The sequence below is a fragment of the Colossoma macropomum genome, unplaced genomic scaffold (genome assembly GCF_904425465.1).
Source record: "Colossoma macropomum unplaced genomic scaffold, Colossoma_macropomum, whole genome shotgun sequence".
NCBI lineage: Eukaryota > Metazoa > Chordata > Actinopteri > Characiformes > Serrasalmidae > Colossoma > Colossoma macropomum.
The window spans coordinates 17,879,521-17,903,535 of record NW_023494803.1 but is presented as its reverse complement, the minus strand read 5'-3'; the positions used below and the strand labels follow the sequence as shown (position 1 = coordinate 17,903,535).

Below are 24,015 nucleotides of genomic sequence, written 5' to 3'. Positions count from 1 at the left end.
TGTATTTGGAGAGTATCCCAAGTCTACTTTTGAGGACTGTAAATTAAAAGGAAAGATAATGTATTAATCAGCCTGTAATAATGAGTTTGTAGTCTGCAAAAAAAATTCTCATTCATTGTTACATTTAAGTCCTTACTTGGTAGTTTTGTGAAAAATCAAATTTGCATTATTTAGTTTTCCAAACCAACTTACAGTACAGGGGTGATATGCACTATGTCTGCTCCCTGGGAACTGAACCAATGTTCTTGGCATTGGTAGCTCCATACGCTACCAACTGAGCTACAAGGCCGCAAATAGACTAGTTTATGTGGTTTCTGACACAGCTCTCTATAAAATGGACAAAAATGTTGCAAAGCTAAAAACAATAGTATAGGCATCTTCAAGGCTGTAGTTTATGTGTACTTTGTCCTATATTTGTATTTTTAAACTACATAAGCAAGATTATTTACGTGTGATTATTTAGACACGCAGTTTGCACAATGCTAATTAGTAGGTAGAAGCTTTTTGCATAATTTAATTAAGATGTAAGCAGAGTCAGTCAGAGTGGTTTAATGTGAAATGTTCTGTTCTAGAGAAACTTGCAGAGTCAGAATTATTCACAGTGGTGGTGATAGGAACCAGATATCTGAAGAGTTTAATCACTGAAAGCTATTTCACAAAATGGTTACAAATACACTGCCTGATGCCTGAAACATCATGTTCCAGTAGTGTTGCGATAAGAGTTTGGCCTAAAGTGTATTTTTTAAACTCCATTTACTGGGAGATGTACAGTACTGTGCAAAAGTTCAAGGCACCTGAGAAACTTAAAAGCAGTTTTTCTGGTCAGTTATCATTTATTTCTCTGGGAAAAAACCAATATTACACTAAATACTAATAATATTAACATATTAATTACTGATTTTATGTTTAGTGGGGTCCAAAAGTAAAATAAAGAAGAATTATTTAAGATTCTGCACTATTTCTAGGTCTAAAGTTGAAATGTAAGCCAGTTTATGATCAGGAGTCTTTTGTTTAAGAGGTCCGATTTTTTATCTTATTTCTTCCACTGAGGCTCGTGTTCTGATGACTCTCTGGAAGACTTGATCTACTCATCAGAGGCTTTTGCACAAACTTGTGGAGTCTGTACTTGCTCACATCCACACTGTCATTAAACAAAAGGAGTGCATACCAAATACTAAAATTCTGAAATTCATGTTCAAATTTCAAGGATTTTACTTGTCACTCAGTTGTTATACTGATGATAGAATTTGTAAAACAAAAATCTTTGTATGAAATTAGAAAAGAATGCAAAATAAAAGCTTTTTCAGTAGTGGTCTGTATCAACCGTTTAACCATTTCCAAACCTCTCCTCATAGAAGCCCAGTATTATTTGTGTTTATTGCCCAATTTGGCTAATCATTGCTTCATATGTTAAATTAAGTGTGCTGGTGATAAGTGTCCAAAAGAAATCTTGAACCAAACCTGTGTTCATTAAAGTGGAAGACAAGATATGATCTACAATAAGAAAAATGATTTCACAATAAGAAATTCTAATTACTTTTTACTGTATTTATGCTTTTTTTACTTCTATTCTAATGATATATGGTGATTTTACAAGCAAAAACATATTTATTGCCAGGACAAATAGTTTTCATGTAGGGCTTTTGTAAGACAAAATAGTCCCAAAGGAAATGTATTTTTTTTTTTCACGCACCACTGTTTTACCATTATCAACATTACATATAAAAACTCAGAAGACATGTGTAGGTTCACTATTGGTTTTGGATAGTAAATAAATGGCTTATATATCTGTGTGGTAGGCATCACCACCCCTGGTTCCTTTTACCACCACTGCAGAGAGTCTTTCTATGATGAACTGTTTCACATCAAACCCTCTGAATGACTTTGTTTACATCTCAGTGGTTGAATTCTTAAAGCTTCAGTGCAAAACTAAACAAGCAAACCTTGGGCACTAAAGATATCTTGACATTTGGGGTAGTTTGTGTAGATTTTGTTTGTTTGTCTGTATAATTGCTGCAAAAGCAGAACTATGGCATTTATTCCTGTGCTGGACCCTCAGTCCGTCCATGCTGAAGATGATGTGATGTTTGTGTGGAAATGAGGAAGCTTGCAGGTGGTGCGGGAAGTCTCATACTGGTGACTCAGGAGGAGAAAGAGCGCTTAGAGGAGCTTCTCAAGGACTTAGAAGAAGAGGAGGCTCATGTTGAGCCGCTGAACAACCCTCAGGTACACTTCAGACTGCGAGAATATGTTCTGTATTAGGAAGGTTATTTTTCTCCGTTGTGTCTAGGGTACTATTACGCTGTTAAGATGTTGTCTGAGATGTGAAGGGCAGGTCACATGTCTTATCTTGCCTGGTCAGTCATCCCATTGCAACTCAGATGAATTAGAGGAATTACACTCTTCTTTGATAAATGATGTGTTGGCAAGCCCTAAGGCAGAGTTCATGGCTGCAAAGGGTGTGTACACACTGTCTTGGTTTGATTTGATTAATTGTTTATGTTGCTCATTTGGCTTTTGATTTTTCTCCCTTTCAGTTTGTTTATGCTTCATTTTACAAATGTAGAAATGCAAAGTACTTATTTATGTACTGGGAAGAAAATTGGGCTGAGAAGTAATATTATTTGAATGATCATTGACACTTATTCTGTAAGTCCTGAATAGTTTCATATGCTGTAAATGGGTCATTGAAAAATCTGAGATTTCAAAATGATCATTTTAAAAATTCTAAATTCAAAAAGTATTACAAATAAATGTAAAAATATTGAAAAATATGCCTTGTGCATTTTTATATCTGCAAGAATCTATTTGATATGTTTAAACATATTTTTACATAGTGGTATAAATTCATAAACACAGTAACTTTACCACTCAGAAAATGTCACATGGCATAACCACACATTATTACATTTATACTTTCACATTACTGGAAATGTATAAATCAGTCTTTGTACTTGGACACCCGTAGAAACCTTTGTCCATGAACAACAGAAAAAGAAAATATTATAATAATAACACATTTTATGGTTTTCCTGGAGTCACACCGCCTGACATGGTAAACTGAACCAGCCTAACCAACACTTTTTTAGTATCTGTGAAAGGGCTACTGACCTTTGCATTGCATGTTAAAGGCCTCTTGAGATCTTCTTTAAAATGCAATACACTGTCCACTCTTTCTTATAAGCGTGCCAGAATAAAAGTCCTTTGTTAGTGGTTGTGCCATGTGACATTTGAGGCAATCAGAATTTACAGACTATACAGTTTTTTAATGAGTTAAATACTTTTAAAGCTGCCTTATTTAGCAACATGGTTTAATTTTAAAGGTTTCAAACATAAAATCATACCAAACTGTTTATTTTGACTTTAATTTGACTAAATGATCTTTTGTAATAGTTAATCTGCAGATATGGTTGAATGGTCACACTACCTGACATTTTTAGACTTTGGGAGGCGTAAATGCATAATGAAGCCACAAGAGGCCATGCGTTACTGCGATTTTATCACGGGGAAGACACGACGCAACACACACTTTTCAGACAACAATTTAAAAAAGTTATTAATAATATTCGACATAAACATGTATTTCTTTAGGGTATGGTGTCATTGCCAAACAACCATGGACCATTGAAAAAGGAGAAGAATGCCTATCGCTGTGTATTGCAATCATTTCATGAGCTTTTAAACTTTTTGTTGTATAACAATGAACATATGATAACACAGCACTGTTTAATGCAAAACTTTTGCTTTATGAGTACTTTTTGGTCATCAAATTACCATAGCACCAATCCAACGGCGCCCCTCCTGGGGCTGAATCTCAAATGGGTCCCTGCTCCCTACGTAGTGCACTACGCAGTAATTTCAACACCAGTTCCTGCAGCCCAACAGTGAATAATATAGCTAAAATCCCTAATAGTCATTAAGGATTCAGCAACATCCATACTCAATAAATGATGCACTATTTGGCTGCAGAGGCTAGACTTTCTAAACTTTCAAAGCCAGCACAGTATTTAGGGATTTGCCTGGGTTTGACGCTACTTCTGACTGAAACACAAACATTTGAACCGTGTAAGTAATTCAAGGGACATTCTTTAATGTTTTATATTGCCTTTTTACAGTGAATCATAAGTACTTCAATTCAAGCCTGTGATATTAATGATGGAGTTCTTTAGGCTGTTAACTATCGTGTAGCCTGTTAGCTAGCTGGCCAACCTAGTTCTAGTTAAGAAAATAAGGTGCCAGCTGCTCAGTTTTAACAAAAAACGGGTTCTTACTTCGTCAGTACACTTGGTGGTTCCTGCGTGCAGCATTAGAGTCAAAGATTATTCCATTAACTGTACAAGGATTTTTTGTGCTGTGGTGCAGTAATACAGAATTCAGTCACTATGAGGCGGTCATAGGTGTGCGTAAATCATGGATTTTACAATGGCTTTGAACGCGGCTCAGCCAGTCAGATCAATTAGAACTATCTGTTTTATAAAATGAATTTTATTTTGAAACACTGAAAATATATTGGCATAAAGTAGTTATTGTAGAATAATGGATCTGCTGTGTGCCCTACTTATAGCTGTAGAGAGCGAATGCATTTTATCTGGGTTTTTATTGTGATCTGCTAGGAACTTCCAAGTCTGACTATCATTGGGTTTAAATTAACATTCTTTACTCCATCATTGGTGCCAAGACCTCATCTGTCCATTTCCTTTGTTTTTCTCCATTAACCCACTTTGAGGCATCTACTCAAGGAAAGAATAGGTTTGTTAGTATAGCTGTACTATCTATACCGTCTCCAGCACACATTTACAATACTTTATTCACTGTTTTTGAAATTTGTGAATGGTCGTTCTGAGACATAACGTCAAAAAATGACATTTTCCTTTCCGTCAGCCAATAATTGAAACAGTATGTGAGCTGTAGCATACTCTTCGGTAGTCTGTAACTGGATTTTCTTATGTATTTTTACACTATGCATATGATGTATGCTTCACTTGCTGAGAGTTTGGAAGCCACTCTGATAAATGCTAACTAGAGGCTTTATTTAGCTCATTTTTTTCCCCCTTTCATGCTGCGTACTGCAGCTTCTTTCACTGTGCAGCGTGTTGCCAAAGGAGCTGGCTGCTACGTTTATGGTGTCCTTCTTCCCTTTGCAACTCGTTCATCTGCAATTATGCATGGCAACCAAACAGAGAGCAATACAGATGCTCAGAGGCCTCCTGAAGGGTCACACCAAAAGACTTCCTGTTATTGCGAGACCCTGTTGTTGTGCGCACTGCAGACATTTTTGATGTCTTTTGGCCCTTCGCGGTGACATGTGAGTGACCAGACACAGAAGGGTCTTGGCAGGCTTCGATATGACCTCATAATCAAACACAGATGCCTCCTGTTCTTCTCTTCTGTGTTTTATAGCCCGTCAGTCCGGAATCGTTTCCCAAAGGCGTTAAAATGTGACTTCTACCTGTGGCAGGGATATCTTTACGCCTGAGTGCTATTTGAAACGTTCCTCTTCAGACAGGAGTTGCTGGAGATGGTTGATGATCTTAAAACTAGTTTGGTAACAAATTCGGAAAATGGAAAACAGAAACTGGAAATGAACTGAATTTTTGTAGGAATAAAAATAAAAACGTATACCTAATCATCCTTAACCAGAGATTCTCTAACATAAGGGGAGCTGGCAATCCTCTGCTGTTTAACACTGACCAATCAAATCAGACCTCCTAAGTTGTACACCAATCATATTTTACAAGTGTTCTCTTCAGTAATGGCAAAATTACTTATCACTGCTGTTATAATACAGTGTTTACAAATTTTAGCCCAAAATTTAGCCCTAAATGTACATGTACATACACTATAAAGAAATGTCTATGCTGATGCTAAAGCTAACCTTTTGGCTGATTAACTCCATATAGGGTGAGGGGAAAATAGTACATTTGCATTTATGCATTTGGCACACATTTTAAACATGTAACAGAGGTAAGCAAATGTAGTGTTGCCCAAGGATTCTTTTTGGTGTAGTGCAGTGTTTTTTTATCAAGGGGTAGGGCTAACAAATTTGGGCAAAATATCTAATTGGGCAAAATGTCTTAATTTCTGGTTTGTGGCTTGAATATTATCAACAGTCTACTAATCAGATAATGCTGTCTAAACGATGACATGACCTAGTTTAATGCAACTGAAGTCTACTTGCTCATACATAAAGACGTTCATCTTGCCTTAATCTTCACCATTTACAGTGCAATAATACAATCCTTGTCTTAGGATTTCCTTGTCTTATGTCTTTCCTACATATAAGGAAAGTAGAATCTGTTTGCATTAAACTAGGTCATGTTATTTGATAATAGTAGATTTCCAGGAAAAGAGAAGCATTACTTACACTCATTATATTCTCAACAAGCAACTTAATAATCTTTAATTGCATTCTTGACCTTTGTCCTCCTCTTGCTTGATGTGCTTCCATCCACTTTTTTCTCTTGGTGTTTTCTCCACACATCATAATACAGCAACCAAGGGCTACTTGATATTCAGCACAACCACAACCACATCCAGATGTTTGGTATTACATCATTCTTCTTTTTTAGGGTGTTTAGGCAGATAGGAGCAAATCAGCTTCGGAAGTAGTGGGCGGTCCCTTAGTTGTATCTTAAATCTTGTGTTGTGTTGCCATGGAAGTGGCAAACGGAAAAAAACAGTTGATTAAAGTAGAATATTCTGACAAAATGTTTATTTTTGTGATATCACATTTGAAGCATAAAGCTAAATCAAAATGTAATAGATGTCTAAGTTTTTATTCTTCATTACTGCAGAGAGTCACTGAATGCTGACTGAACTGGTGTTTGTGAATAGTGTTCTAGTTCATTGATTAATACTGAGACCCTTTTTGCTGCAGTTCACTTTTTACTGTCTTAAAACCTGTCCCATTTGGCCCCCATGTCCCATAAAACCCATTGTTATTTCTCAGAAATATGTCACTTCAATTCAAAGAGGTTTTATTGGCCTTCCATCGACTATTGCAAATAGCTCTAAATGCTAACTTGTTACCACTTGCTATTGGTAATCTCAACCAGAAAAGTTCCCCATATTCTAATATTGCCACTCAGTGAGATCATAGTAAGAGGCAAGGAACAAAGCGATTTGGACATATAGTGACCCTCCAGCCTGCTGTGGGCAGCAAGACAACCATTACCTCAGTCCTTCAGTGCCCCTGACCTCACCATATACTGCACTGCCTCATAGGCCCACGGTCTATTGGGAGATTTGCTCATTTGGAAACTGGGGTGGGAAGGTTAGTCAGTAGTGAGAAACTTGCTTTTAACTAGGAGCTTTTGGCTTGGGAATTGAGCAGAGCAATAAGGGTTTTGTCAGAATGCCAAAGGCAAATACCAGGTGCAAGAAAAACACTAGACCTTTCTTTATGTGATGAAGAACCTGATACTCATTTGGAGTGTAATGTTTAGTTCTGTGCAGTGTTTCAGTTCTCACCAAAATAAAACAGTCAAAAACAATAAACAAATACTACCCAGTATTAAAACCTGTTATACCATAGCATGGTATATAGCAAGTCATTTTCTTATTGTTGTAACACAACCTTGGATCTCTGAAACTTTTGTGTGTTGATATAACAGATTTTATTCTAGGTCATTTTAGACCAAAAGATTGGTCCATTCTTCGTGAAATGTTCACACAGTGTAACGGGTAGGTGGTGTTGTTAAATGTAAAAGTGGTGATTTGTTCATCACATTCCTACAGTATTAACCCTTTTGTGCCAGTTTTCTTATAAATATGATCAAAAGAATACATATTCATGAGCATAAACAGAGATGTTTAAAAAAGAAAAAGCAAAAAGTATTCTGACACCGCAAACTAATAACATTAATACTTTGCTGCAGAGCCGTTGTTGGCAATTACAGCTTTGAGAATTCTACAGTAAGACATAATTGGCTTTTTAGCAAACTGTCTTCAATTCCTCAATGTTATGAGGGCCCTCTGGTTGGTTTGCAAATTTAAAAATCCTCCATATTTTTTCAAAGGAATTCAGGTCAGGAGATTGGCTAGACCATGGAAGCACTTTCACCTTTCTGTTGAAACGCCAAAATTCTCGCCAGTCAGTTTCTTTGCTGATATGATTAAATTCACACTACATCACACTGTTTGTGTTTCCTTCAATGATGTGTAATGCCCAATTCTTCTGACTAGAGTACGTTGTTTCAAAAGAGGTCTAGAGGTCTGATTTGTCTAATTGCTTGTGTGCAGATTTTATTCCTGTTGCTTTCAGGATGTCCTACAACATTTTTGGAGTGACTGCTAGCCTCTCTCTTACCTTCATCTTTAAATTGAGAGCATGTTGTAAAATCTTGCATGGTGCACTTGTCTCTGTAGCTTTTTCCATTCAAGTGTTTTTTAATGATGTTGTCCGTGAGAACTTTAGTAAGCTAATTTGCTTTCACCCTGATTGATACTTGTTACATGTTGCATTTATTTATTTTAATGTAGTGCCTTTGAAACTCTGCACCTCATGAATGTGTAGTGAGTAGGTGGTCTTATGCACAGTTTGTGTGACTCCCAGCAGCACAGAATCGTGTGTTAATTTCAGATGCATTGTGGTCAAATTTTGCAGTTTGCATCAAGATCCATAGCTTGTAACAGAACCAGGCTAAGTGCTGATGTGCTGAGTAAATTGTTACCCACTTATAGTGATATTTATCAGATTCTTTTCATCAATCTTAGTCACAACCTTTATCCCCATGTTTCTGTACCCATTTAGGATCTATTTCTACTTTTAACACATCTCCAGTATTTGCTCTAATCCTATTCACTTGTCCTCTTTTCAGGCAAATGTTTCTCTGTGTACTGTACCCACAACATCTGGTGAAGGTTACACACCCCAGCCAGACGAGCTTGACCAGCTCCTTCATATCGATGCCAGACTGCAGCTTCTACTTCCTGTTGAGAACTTTCTTTCTGTGAAAAGCCCTTATACGGACCGCAGCCTGACCCAGGTATGTGCTGTTGTCCTCAGTTTGGAGGTCTGTGACTTTTAGGAGCCTTTTGTTCACTGAGTCTCTGTTTAACATGTGCAGAATGCGAACCGCCTCAGGAGCATGACCAAAGCCATTAACTCTCACTGCAGTGGGCGCAGTAGGGATTTAGCCTCAGGTCCTGAGGAGAAGTCATGGTTTCTCTAAATGAATCCCAAAAGGGAGCTTGGCATTTGTTTGCCATATACTGTAAAATCTTTATTTGGGGGTGTTGTCTTTCCCTTAAGAGGAACAGAGCTGTGTCACTTTTTCCACCTAAAGCATATTGCATGTTCATGGCTACGTTACCACATTGTGGCCATGCAATGCACCCCCTGCTTCTTCCCCTGGCCTAAGTTAAAACTCATAAAGATATATCTCAGATCATCTATGTCCCATCATCTCTATAGAAAAACTCAAATCTAAAGGTGCGATTTGTTCAACAATATAGTGGGAAAAGGTTTAACCTGATGCTTGAGAGCAGATGACTGTCAGGGGAATTAAGGGGTGTGTATGGAAATTTACATTACTTTGGTAGAGGATGACTTTGGCAGAGCAGATATGTGCTTTAGGTAAAGGGGCGTCAGGTTTTGTTTATAGCCCCAGGAACACACACTGATGCCAGTCTGTGAATGCAGCCAAAGAATGAAAGATGACAGAAGTGCGAAGTATACTCCTATTCTTTTGTTTTAAAGTGGTAGTTTGTCATGCAAAATAAAAATTGATGAATTTTCGGCTTTGTTAGATCATGTTATTTACATATCAAACTAAACAGCACTGAGAAACCAGATTATTGAATGGAAAACGTAGGTTAAAAGGCAGAAATAGCTTTTTTTGGACTCTTAAAGGGTTAATATGTAGCAAACAAATACTTCTAAGAGCCTGTTATTGAAATATTTTCCTTTAGTAAATGAGGTGCGACATTGTGTTCCCCACAAATAAGACACCTTAATCGGCTTAATCCGAAATGCCGTACTCACTTAAAAGTGGTCTCTGCAGGGCATGAACTAATGACTTTTACACAGTATGAAGAGCAGTACTAAAAATCAATTCGTGCTGGCTTTTGGATTCAGCCAAACAAGCCTCAAGAAGCAGCATTTAGGATGATTCCAGATTTATCACTTCCAGATTGATCTTCCGTTATGGCACCTAGGCTAGTACCACATGCACATGTTTCTTATTTAAAAGGCCAGAGTGATCTTAAAAACCTGGTGTAATAAAAGGTAGAGGGTTACATAACAGTGCCGTAACAGTCACAAAGACATTCTTTGGTCTGCACAGAAGGTTTGGAAATAATTTAGCCAAGTGGTCAGAGGTGAAGCTCCACTGAAGACACACCAAAAAGTGTGATAATATCTTTATGATAATAATATGTAGCTGTCATAACTGCACCCGTATAGATTCTTTAGAATATATATATATATATATATATATATATATATATATATATATATATATATATATATATATATTCTAAAGAATCCCGTAAGGGCACTAGCAGAAATTAGCATTATGATAGGTGTATTTCCTTTCATTCTTTTTGACAGAGTTTTGATATTTATGACCTAAAGTGAAGGCCTAGCAATAATAGATGAGGTTCACTACTGCTGAATATATGTTTTGTATAATCTTAAGAAGTTTTTGATTTAGAGGTTTGTGAGTAAATGCGTGCAATTTATTTCCAAATAATGTCATGGCCAGTTTCACCTGCTTGCTAGGTCTCCCCCTATCACAAGATGCTGCCAATCCGGGGGGTTAAAGGCATGTTTTTCTTCCGAGACACTTTATGTCATAAAGTCAGACATTGCATCTTTTCAAACTGCTGCTAATCACTGAACAGCTCAACACGCTTGGTGGTGAGCATTAACTGCCAATTCAGCTGTGTCAGCTGACAGATGCCTGCATTCAGCATCATACTGAATAATGGTTAGAGAAGGGGGAGCCATCTTACCCACCCAGAGAGAGCCAGGCCAAATATGCTGTCATGGACTTACGGTCATGTGGTATCACCGGGGATTGAACTCGGGCAATTGTGCCACTTGGGAGTCTTCCAAAAAAAATGCTCCCTCATAAGGTGAACGAAGTCTCAGCCAGAGGCAGGCAGTGGAGACTAAATGAATACTCAAGTGAAAGTACTGATACATAGATAAAATAATGACACAAGTAAAAGTATCTTCCCAAGAAACAACTTGTGTAGTAGTACAGTATTAGAAAAATACTGAGTAACATACAGACCTGCAGTGGAACCTCTTAGTAAAACCAGCATCTATCAGCATAGCAACAGAAATTTGTTAAGCTATATTCTTCTCTTTTTGGGATATGTTTGGTGTAAAATAAAAGGCAAAAGCTCCAAAGTCAGAGGTGTGACCAATTACAAAGCAGTACAGGTGTTCTCACTAAAAAATTTTTTTTTAAATGAAACACAAAAAAGGAATTAGTAACTAAATATGAATGACTAAAATGTAACAGTGTAAAAAGTGGATTCCTTAACTCATTAATACACCTGAGTAGAAGAAAAAGTATAATGATTGGGAAAACGGCCGGAGAGTACAAATACATCAGTATCTTACAGAAGTATATGTATTTGAGTAATGAAGCAATAAAAGTGTGCAAAGCTGCATGAGGACAAAGAGGAGCTACTTTGAAGAATCTGAAAGATTTTTATTGGTTTATCATTGTTTTGGTCACTGCTTAATCCCACATGTCTCATTTCATAGTTTTGATGTCTTCATTATGATTCTTAACTGTGGAAAATAGTAATAGTAATAATAAGAAAACCTTATTATTGACTAATAGTCCTAATCAATCCCCTGTGTGGTAGCTCAAAGTCATGAGAGGCCAGGCCAGGGCTAGAAGTCATCAGGGCCAGATGGCTTTTGTCCTATACTGAGACTCTGATGAGGGACAGGAAATGTCATGAGTGATGAAATATTGAGATCTGTCTTGGGAACTGATTCAGATATTCTCTTCTTTTGACTTTCCACCTGGGAGTGAGGCAAGGCCTATAATCGCAGCCTTTGGGACTATAGCATTCAGTAATTTGCTGCACTGTTAGTAGGAAGGAGTCACAAAGACATGACTTAAGTGAATGTGAATGTCCATTTTGCCTTGGAGGTTTTCATCACTGAGGCCAGTGATCAGAATCACAATGTGTCAGTGAGGTAGTATGCTGTAGAGTTGTTATATGCTGTTCTGTAAGCAGATGAAGGGTGGGAATGGGACTTCAAGCCCTTCTCCCATCACATCCTACATGCATCTTGGTTCTGGCCCTCAACCAAAACCACATTTGTCTGCATCTGCAGACATTACATCTACACTCTAACACATGTTCTCTGAATTAACCTTCATAAATAGCCATGCTCCACTTTATTTGTGAAGGAAATGGGAGTACAGTAGAGGGGGGTGATCTGGCAAAGATAGATTATTGCAATACTTCAGGGAATCTTTTCGTAATACACGATATGTCACAATATTTATTTTTTCAGATCTCTGGTCAGTTGGAACAGAGAAAAAAGAACCAGTAGTACATTTTAAAAATAATATTAAAAACTGTGAATACAGTGAGACTAATTTTGCTCTCTTTATAAAGAATCATGCAGTTGGTCAGTGTTCTACAAGTACTGACAATATCCACAATAATGACATATATCGTCATATTGTCTAGCCCTAGAGTACATTAAAGTACAGTATCGCGCAAAAGTCAGAGATCACTCTTCATTTATTTAATTTCCTGTCCTTTTTATTTAATGTAAAAATGATTCATTTTTCAGGAGATACTTTGGAGGAGATTAAATATAATACACTTGTATAACGAGGGGAAAGTCAAAGGAGAATAAGTGAGTTTCCGAACCTGAACCAAAAAATGATCAAGATTTTCCAAATCAAGAAATTTGGACTCCAAACAACCGTGCAAGACCTGGTAGACCACCAAAACTGACACCTTCACATAAACAGTATGTAAGCTCTCATCTTTGAGAGAGAGGAGAAAATCAAGCTCCACTCTTGCTTCAGGTGTTACTGTCCATCCTTCCACTGTGAGAAGACATTTCAACACTATGAGACTGAAACAGATGTGCAGCTGTCAAGAAGCTGCAAAAAAGAAGAAAACTTGCAAATTAAACTAAGAAGCTGCAGGTGTTCTCAGAACAGTACACTGACCACCCCAGAGTCCAGAGCTCAACATCACTGAATATGTTTGTGATTACTTGGATTGTGCAACCAACTTCTAAGACTGAACTTTGGAAATATGGAAAAATGTCCCCACAGACTTTTCTTTAAAAAATGTAAAGCTGTAATAAAGGCAAATGGTGGACACACTAAATACTGAAAAATATTTCTGTGTAGTTCTAAAAATCTTTGGTTAAATTTTCTGTTTTCTGCTGTTTTTGTCCAACACTGAAAAAAGAATAATGTGTACTTATTGGTTGTTTGGACTGGAAATTAAATAAATGAAGGATGCCTCTTAACTTTTTGGCATGTCTCTCCCTTCTGGGGAGATTCTACTTGGACTCTCCCTGGCTCCACCCACTTGCACACCTGCAAATCATTCTGGACTTAACTACCTCATATAAACCCCTTTGTTTGATTCAGAGGTTGCCATGTCTCTGTGTTTTCCCAAGTTCTGAGCCCATTTCTTTGTGTTGGTTTTCCTTATTCCTGACCCCGACTTATTTCTCCTGTTTTTTTTTGGAGTATGGATCTACCTCTTATTTTGCCTGCCTGTGTTTTGTCCCCTGCCCGATGTGACTAAGTACTGGACTGCCACAAGTAAAGCTACTTTGCATTGGCAACCTGTCTCAACATCTGTGTTACAACCCTGTGTTACTGCCTTTATGTTACACTTTTGCACAGTACTGTATATGGTGTAGCTTTCATTCAAAAGTAATCATAGTGAAAACCAATTTAGCTGAATTATTCTGAATAATTGTGCTTTTGAAAGAAAGAATGATAGAAATTATACAGCTGAAGAGACAAAATGTTTGCTTTCTGCAACCTGCAGGTTTAACCAGTCTTGTTTTACCAGCCCATTTTACCAAAGCAAAATCAAAAAATGTTCCCCTCCTTCAAATCCAAATCTCAGTTTGCACTGATTCAGATAAGACACACCAGCATTTTAGAGCAGGAAGTGGGACTACATCCCTGTCCCTCATGACTACATGGGGAGCAGTTAGATCCCATTGTTTTAAAGTAAAGGTGAAAATCACTATGTAACATAAGAGTTGTCATGACTGAAACACCTATTTTCTTCAAATAAGTAATAACTTTTTTGTGTTTTACTGAAAAATATGATTTTATGTGTTCAACTGTTCAGAACAGTGTTTGCTAGTTATGTACTGGCTAGCGTTTTTGAGTCATGCTCAAAATTAGCCAAAATTGTCATTGTGATTCCATTTGTTTCCAAGTGTTCCAAGTGTTATGATTCAATTTTGTCACTAATAAAACGATCATTTGTTTTAATAAAATGAACATAATTGAGGTACTTGCTCACTTAAAGCAAAATAATTTTGGTCTAAAGTCCAAGTCAGTTAAAAGTCTGAAATGTGTTTTCACCTCTGACTTTGAATTGATTTGTTAGAATGATGTATGTGAGAAATGCGTAACTAACCCTGAACCTCCAAGTTCTGACATTTGTGACTTTATGAAAATAAAAATATAAAGGCTGTACTGGTGTGTTCAAGAAATGCTAAGCCTTCTGTATGGCATACGGTGTTTGATTCAGTCTCAGGGTCGACTACTGAATTATTATGCAGCTGCATAGACGCTTGATTAAAACCACTTGGGTAATACAGCCCGTCTACTCACGTGCAGAATTGCTCACCTCTGCATCGTTGTGCACATTGCCTGCTGGACCTGATCCCTGTGAAACCCCAGGTTGCACATTTTACCATTATTCTGATTGGCAAACACAAGCTGTCTCTTCCACTGGCCAGAAGAGCATTGCTGGGCTATTCTATCATTGCACAGCACTTCCAGGATCCATGACAGAATTGCTGTTGGAAGGGATCGTTCGATTTGTTTCAGGCCTGTCAGCAACAGGAACATTTGAAACAGTCACTAGCTAATCTTCCTTAGGTTTTCTGTCAGATCTTAACCCTTCCATATGTTGTCAGACACATGTGCAAGACTGGAGCCATGTTTCCGTCCCCTTGTAAAGGAGCTCAGCTAAGGTTTCTCAGGCCTAGGACCAACGAGTTCAACTGGGATCGAAGTCAGTTTTCCAAAGGTTACATCCAGCAGAATGACTGGAGACTTTGTGGACAACCTCCAGTTTTAATAAAAAGTCAAAGTAGCCTTCTGTTGTAGTCAAAAGCATTGCATTTTCTTGTGACCTTGTAGAGTTTTATAAGAATCATAGCATGAGTGCTTTCTGCATGTACCGTGACCTATTATGTTCATTACGTTTATTATGATTGATATTTAGAAGGTTAGGCATCATTTAGTTTACAAATCTTAATTCCAAAAAAGTTGGGACATAATGTGAATTGCAAATAAAAACAGAAAGCAGTGAATCCACTTTCATCTGTGTTTAAATGTAAACGGTACAAAGACAAGATATTTAATATTTTACCTTATGAACTTCATTGATTTTTTTTTTGTAAATATATATTCTGAAATCAGTGTCTTCAATGCATTCCAAAATTTGGGACTGGGCAGTTTAAGACTAGGAACATAGGATTACAATCATGCATAAGTGTTGAAGGAAAGGCCTAGTCCTTTATGAGCAGGCTACTCACAATGTACCTCAACAAGCAACTGCAAGGATTTTAGGTATTTCACCCTCTACAGTGTAGGACAAGGCCAAAAAACACAACTGAATGACTGTGACCTTGATCATTCAGATGGCACTATATTAAAAACCAGCTTGCTTCTGTGGTGGATGTGACCACATGGACTCTGGAATACACAGTTCATTGCTGCATCCACAAATGCAAGACTGCACGATGCACAGCTGAAGTCATATGTCAACAATGTCCAAAAATGCCGCTGACAACGTCTCTGGGCTCTGGCTCATTTGAAATGAACTGAATCACAGTGGAAACACGTATTGAGGTCTGACAAGTCAACCTTTTAAATTGTTTACGGGCATAAAAATAATGGATAATGCTTGATATGCGTCATGTTTTCCAGGCCAAAGAAGAAAAAGACAATCCAGATTGTTACCAGCAGAAAGTCAGGATCTGTCATGGTATGGGTGTGCATTAGTGCTAACTTGCAGATCTGTGAAGGCACCATTAATGCTAAAAGACATATACACATTTTGGAGCAGCACATACCACCTTATAGACAATGTCATTTTAGGGACGTCCATGCTTATTTAAATATGACATCACCAAGCCACAGTCTTTATGTGTTACAACAGCATGGCTGCATATTCAGAGAGTACAGACCTCTCTCTCATTAAAAAAGCATGTAGTGCAGTATGAAGCTGAAATAAGTGAAGTTCCCACACAGTTGTGCAGCTGAAGACAAGAATGGCAAAAGGTCCTGCTTTCCAAACTGGATCAGTTGGTGTCTTTAGTCCCCAAATGTTTATTAAGTGTTGTTAAAGGTAAAGATGATGTAACACAGTAGTAAACATGCTCCTAATACAATGTTCTTTGGTTAAATTTTCTGTTAAATATAAACAGAACATTTGTGGTTTCTGCTGTTTTTGTCCAACACTGAAAAAAGAGTAATGTGTACTTATTGGTTGTTTGGACTGGAAACTAAATAAATGAAGGATGCTTCTTGACTTTTTGGCATGTCTCTCCCTTCTGGGGAGCCTCTACTTGGACTCTCCCTGGCTCCACCCACTTACACACCTGCAAATCATTCTGGACTTAACTACCTCATATAAACCCCTTTGTTTGATTTAGAGGTTGCCATGTCTCTGTGTTTTCCCGAGTTCTGAGCCCGTTTCTTTGTGTTGGTTTTCCTTATTCCTGACCCCGACTTATTTCTCCTGTTTTTTTTTGAGTATGGATCTACCTCTTATTTTGCCTGCCTGTGTTTTGTCCCCTGCCCGATGTGACTAAGTACTGGACTGCCACAAGTAAAGCTACTTTGCATTGGCAACCTGTCTCAACATCTGTGTTACAACCCTGTGTTACTGCTTTTATGTTACACTTTTGCACAGTACTGTATGTGGTGTAGCTTTCATTTAAAAGTAATCATAGTGAAAACCAATTTAGCTGAATTATTCTTCTGAATAATTGTGCTTTTGAAAGAAAGAATGATAGAAATTATACAGCTGAAGAGACAAAATGTTTGCTTTCTGCCATCTGCAGGTTTAACCAGTCCTGTTTTACCAGCCCATTTTACCAAAGCAAAATCAAAAAATGCTCCACTCCTTCAAATCCAAATCTCAGTTTGCACTCATTCAGATAAGACACACCTGCATTTTAGAGCAGGAAGTGGGACTACATCCCTGTCCCTCATGACTACATGGGGAGCAGTTAGATCCCATTGTTTTAAAGTAAAGGTGAAAATCACTATGTGACATAAGAGTTGTCATGACCGAAACACTAAATTTCAGAGAAATAAGTAATACTTTTTTGTGTTTTACTGAAAAATATGATTTTATGTGTTCAACTGTTCAGAACAGTGTTTGCTAGTCATGTACTGGCTAGCGTTTTTGAGTCATGCTCAAAATTAGCCAAAATTGTCATTGTGATTTAATTTGTTTCCAAAGTGTTATGATTCAATTTGATCACTAATAAAACGATCATTTGTTTTAATAAAATGAACATAATTGAGGTACTTGCTCACTCAAAGCAAAATAATTTTGGTCTAAAGTCCAAGTCAGTTAAAAGTCTGAAATGTGTTTGTATATAAAGGTGATGTAACACAGTAGTAAACGTGCTCCTAATACAATGTTCTTAGAACTTGGCAGGCATTCAATTTGGACTAAGTGTATATTTACCTTTAAAAAAATCCAATGTTTTTGTATTGTTTTCAGTTTAATGCAGGTAAAAAAAATGTCTAATCACTGCTTTATACACATTTCACATACTGTCCCAACCTTTTTGAATTTGAACCATTTTGAATAACTCTAACAGCAGATCTGAGTGATTTTAGTATCAAAAATGTGCTTAAATCATCCTGGAGTCAAAAGGCTGAAAGGGCAGAAAAGATATACAGTTCTCCTCTTTAGCTGACTTGAAATTTAATGTTGAGGATACACTGCCATCAGACTTACTAAAATTATTCTGTACACAAAATTGGATCTTGTCTAGAGATCAAGTTTAATTTGCTTCCGGTTGGACTCGGATGTTTACCTAGCTTGCCTAAATAGCTAATGACTTTCACTAGCTAATGGCCTTTTGTGTCTTGCTGTATTAATGCTGACTTGTTCTTGTTTTTAGAATGATTAAACAAGAATGTAGATTTAGTCTGTCCATACAAGATTTGTTGATATGCAGTCACTGAATTCAGTGCAAAAATCAAGAGTTATATTGTAAAATTTTACCAGTCACCAATATTTCTACATAAAAGTACCAAATGCAATTTCATCCAATTAGCACATTTGTACTTTGGAAACATATCCAACAGAACTCTTTCTCGGTCTCGTCATGCTGTATTGTGAGACAGTGCTGCTCTGGAGAATTGCACTGTGAAATCAAAACAATCACTGCGGTGGTGTGGAGGGGTCAGTACTACTGTTGTGCCATTGTAGCATGGCAGCGCAGCTGTAGCAAGTCAGGGACTCACAAACTGTGACTCGGAAAACCCTCTTCTGACCACCTCCATGTGGTCACCACATGAACAGAGCAGATAGACTTTACTCAAGCTTGTTTTATGGTGAAATGAGAGATTGGCTTTTCTCACCTGTCCACTGTAGTAAAATGTGAGCAGTAATACTGCAGCTTTTTTTTGCATTCTTAGCCATTTTTGTCTTTGATTTTCACTGTTTATGGCTTTGCTTAATGTATCCTCTGTTGCAGTGCCTAAAGTGAAATGCCTGTGTCCCACTTTGGTAGCCAGACAGTCTGTTTTTAAATGTCAAATATTTCCATATTGCATTCATATTGCAACAGATTTCAATTATGACATAACTAACAATATATTAACAACACATTAGGCAGTCCTTGATGTGACGTGGTTAAAGAGTGGCCTGTATTAGTTTTTATCAAAACGATTTTCATTAGTTGAATCATGTGAAAGCCTTGCTTTTTGTGAACGCCCACACTCATCTTCAGTATCTGTGACTGGTAAAGATGTTTAAAAAAATTTCACTATCTGAACAAAACCATCTCCATTTTTGTCATTTTTCATTTTTGACAAATTTTTAAAAAAACTGTCTATTGTGTAGAAACGTTGTGATGAATGATTAGTAGAAATGATCCAGCGTTGCTTGGAATAAATTCTATTTCTATATCTACATTGACTTACGCTAAGAGTTAAGAATGTTTTTCCTTTTCTTGGAAAGTTACTGTTTTTGGTCCATAGTGACGACACATGGCCAGATTCCGTCCTGATCCTTAAAGGGCCCACATCACGGAAAACTGAATTTTAAGTAAAAGTTAATGTAATATGTAAAAGTTGCTCAAGTTTCAAAACTTACCATTAACTCCTCAGTCCATAAAGTCTATATATGGAGAATGAAACTGTGAAAACAGCCCCTTTTGAATTCATTGTCCAATTCAGTCAGCAGCTGTTTAGCTCTGCCAATTCACACCAAAGTTTTAAGAATTGTTTCAGCCCAGACTGCTCTTTAAGTGAGGCACAATACAGGGCAACCAATTAGGATATGGGCCCATTAAGTCACCATGGTGGTGATTAGGGCACTGGTCTCACCTTACAGCTGCAGTATTGTTATGCATGGCCTAGCTAAAAGCCAGTCAAACTTGAGATGTTAATGAGATAATACATAATAAATACATATTTGAACAAATTCTACCAAATAAGTAATTAACTGCAGTTCTACAGTAAAAAATAAAAAAAAAAAATTATAAGGTTTTATTTTTGTTCAATTTTTCAAAGATCTTTTTGATTTGTTTTAAAGTGAAGATGAAAGATTTAGATTTATCGTGAGTTTATTTTTATTTTATTATTATCATTATTATTTTTTACCCAGTTTCTCCCCAATTTAGTCGTACCCATTTCCACCCACTAGTTAGGACTTGCTCAAGCACACAATACCACCAGCACTAGGAGGGTGAAGGCTAACACAGGCTTTCTCCAAGTCCTGTGAAGCCAGCCACTGCATCGTTTCGAACTGCTGCTAACGCAATGTTACTATACAGCCAATCGCATTTAGAGGAAAGCGCCAACCGCCAGATCTGTTATGTCAGCTGGCGGAGGCGGAGCCTTCCAACCCACCCAGAGAGAGCAAGGCCAATTGTGTTCTCTTGGACTCCCAGCCGTAGATGGCTGAAGCATCACCAGGGATCTAACGATCTTCTGATGATGGGGCCAACGCTTAGATGGATTGCAGTTCATGTCACTGCAGAAACACAGAACGTTTTCATCCATAGGTGGAGTCTCATTTTAGCCACACCCCTGCATTTTAGAGCAGAAAGTGAGACCACATCCCCATCCCTCATGACCACATGGTGAGCAGTTAGATCCCATTGTTTTAAAATAAGTGTGTTCCAAAATCTGAAAATCAGTGTGATGCATTAAGAATTGTCACTATTTAAACACATATTTTCTGAAATTCAGTAAACTTTTTGTGTTTTAATAAAAAATATTATGATTTTGTGTGTGCATCTGTTCAAAGCTGTATTTCCTAGTATACTAGATATGTTTTTGACTTTTGCACAAAATTGTCACTACCAAAACACTTGGTAAAATCTTTTGGTAATGATTTGGCATTTATACTTTTTTTTTTACGATAAGAATACTTGAGTATTTAGAAGCTTTATCTTTGTCTTTTTTTTCAAGCCACAACAATTTTAGCCTAAACACTGAAACAGAAAATGTGAAACATGAACGGATTATAGCTGGTTTAGATGAACACATCATCAAGTCATGCTAAGTGTCCATGGCACCTTACCTCAGAGTGCAACAAACTGCACAGCTTTCCACACGGCCGTTGAAGCTAAAAGAGCAAAAATGCATCAGAAAGAAATCACGTATGGAAGCACTTCAAATGATCAGATTAAATTATTGCTTGAAAGCCAGTTTAATCCACTTCTCCGCTCTTTAGCCCAGCTACAGCTGAGATCAGCTCGGCCAGCGTGTCGCCTTTGCTGCTGCTTTCCGTGATAAAAACAGCCAAATTAGCCTAACATCCTTAGTGTCTGTGTGACTCATAAAAGCTGCATTTGAACAAGAGGGATATACATACATACATACAGTGCATGAGCAGCTGGCCTTCACTGTTGTTGCTGCATATCTTTTGAACTGCAGTAATCTGCCTGCTATAAAATGTTTCAGATAACAAAACACAAGCTTTCATCTATGAAGTAGTGTCCACCAGGCCCTTGTCATATGCCGGAAAAACATAGAAACCTCCCACCTGATGTTGACATAAAGAAACGACCACATCCTTCAGGACCCTTTTACTTGTACTCTTGATGTATTATTTTGGCTGATCTGGTTGGCTGTACACACAGTTCTGTCAAAGTCCCTCGTTCACTAGTGTGTGTTTAATCAGTGCAAATGCGTAACCTCACCAGCAGATTGTTACCAGCTGAAAAATTCAAATATTATGCTTGGTGACACTGGTGCCAATTGTATGGATTTCAAGGACAAGTGTAGGAGGAGACTTTGGTCAGACCCGGTCCAGATGCTTTGAATAAATATTAGAGAACTATTTGTGTCTTCAACAATATGAATTCAGTTACCTTATTTTGAGACAAGAAGACATTGTTCTGAGATTTCCACTTCTTAAAACTTTCCAACTTGGCTTGAAGCTCTGCCCTGTTCTAGTGCTGTCCCTCGTTTGTCAATTCAGCCCATTTCCTGGACTTTACTGATGTACTAGAGCCAACTGCTTCAGTTCATTCAGCTCTAAAGATAAAACTACCCCAGTCTGAAGCTACTCCTTTCTGTACTGGTTGCACTCTTCTACCTCTTATTTTCATTCCTTGAGCCAGAAAGCACAGTCCAACACTGGAAAATGATGATACAAGTATTTTAAAGAAAATTAAAGGTGAGTTTCACTGAGAATATCTGCATAATTCAGTAGATAAGATGTAAACAGAGCCAGAGCGGTTTGATTTGAAATGGTAGAGAAACGTATCGACTCAGTTTTCTTTACAGTGGTGGTGATAAGAACCAGGAGTTGTGATGTCTATAACATTAAAATAGGCTTTTTATGTTATTTCTAAAATGACCAGTGAACCTATACATGTCTTCTAAATCTATACATGTTGACAATAGTGGTAAATCTGAAACAAATATGTCTACTTTGTCTTACAAACCCTTGCATTTACTTCTCAACCAAATATATATGTAAAACCATATGTTTTAGAACAACACTGGATATTAAAACCTTCTGTATGAATATGCTGCCTCAGACATCAGGCGGCATATTCATAACTATTTTGTGTAATAACTTTCTGTGAGGGATCTTTTAGAGGCATAAAACACTTCAGACTTCTGGTTCCCCTCACCACCTCTGTGAACTGTTCTGATTAAAATGTAAAATTTTAAAAAAGTACGACTAAAAAAGTACAGTCGGAAAAGATGAGATTCAATTTGAAAGTGTTACCAAATGATTCAAATCAAATTACATTAATACATGGGTAAATTGTGGGTATATGTGAGATTTTTCAGAAACTATTGTTTAAGTAATTTTTTGATTTTTTCTCTTTTTTCCAAAACTCTGGCTTGGAGATATAGTACATAAGGGTTATTACCTGTTTCAAACACTGGTTGGAAAGGCAGTGCCTCAGAGTGGCTGGACACCAAAGTTGACTTGTTTAATCAAATGAAAAAATTGTGACCAATTTCCTTCCTGTATTTTTTAAGTCTTTGGGCATGAATGAGTTAAGCGTGCTTTTTGTGCCTATGATAGTATTTTAGACAGTATAGTTGCTTATTATATTACAATGTAAAAATGGTTTGTCAACCTAAAATAGGGCTGTCCAATCTTATCCGCAAAGGGCCAGTGTGGCTGCAGGTTTTCATGCGAAATGAACTGGAGCACACCTGATTCCCCTTGCTTGATCAGTTGGTCTCCATTTTCACCAACTGATCACGTGTGCTGCCGCACTGTTGGAATGAAAACCTGCAACCACACCGGCCCTTTACGGATAAGTTTGGACACCCCTGATCTAAAAAAAGAACTTTGTATGGAAACAAGCAGCTAAACTGCTTTGATTCAACTCAGATACTTTGAATGAAGTAAAGTAAATAGGTTAGAAGAACAAAGGCAATATTTTATCAGTTCAAACCTCAAAAGCACTCCAAATCAACCTCTGCCCTGTTCCATTTCTGACAGCTTAGGTCAGACATATAGGTTAAAAGAGCTTATTTTACGTTGCTATTTAAGACATATTTTATGTAGATTTTTGGTGTCAGCCCTGGAATCAATCAATCACCATAAGTGTGTGCTTTTTTTATGTGCGTCATGTATTTTGGGCAGCCATGCGGTTTTGATCTGTTGAAAGCCCACATTTATCCAGACCACCCTCGCTCTCCAAAAGCAGCGCTAGAGTGTCCAGATGATCCACAAGTTTATCTTCTAATACTCCAGGAATGTGTGGCCATCAGAGCATCATCTGTGAGTCATTCAGCATTCACAATTGTAAAAACAGAGCTTTTGTGCTCATCAGGGGAAAGTTAAATTTTGAGATAGTTCAGTGGCATCACAGAGACGTTTGCTTGCTTCTCCACAGAATAACAATACCTGTCAGGGCAATTACTGCAAGAATGCATGAAAGCTTTTTTTTGGGTTAATGTTTTTTTTCCTCAGTATTTTATTTTTGTTTCATTGTGATGAATGTTTGAATCAAAACATCCATCAAGTCAGTTGGGAGCCCTCTGGGCTATCATGAGTTCTGGGAACTAAAAATATATGTGTAATTTTTAGTTCATTTTTGTTTAATGGAATCATCATGTTTGCTTTATTGAAACTCTG

At 37.4% G+C, this 24,015-nt stretch overlaps 1 protein-coding gene across 3 annotated transcripts in view; it reads left to right on the top strand.

Moving 5' to 3' along the window:
* The window catches only part of fsip1 (fibrous sheath interacting protein 1), a 73,516-nt gene that overhangs the window by 8,227 nt on the left and 41,274 nt on the right, over nt 1-24,015 (top strand). For all 3 annotated transcript variants that reach the window (XM_036593512.1, XM_036593513.1, XM_036593511.1), the window contains exons 8-9: nt 2,107-2,226; nt 8,820-8,987. In XM_036593512.1, coding sequence (XP_036449405.1) covers nt 2,107-2,226; nt 8,820-8,987 — 288 coding nt within the window. The remainder of the gene's footprint in view (nt 1-2,106; nt 2,227-8,819; nt 8,988-24,015) is intronic.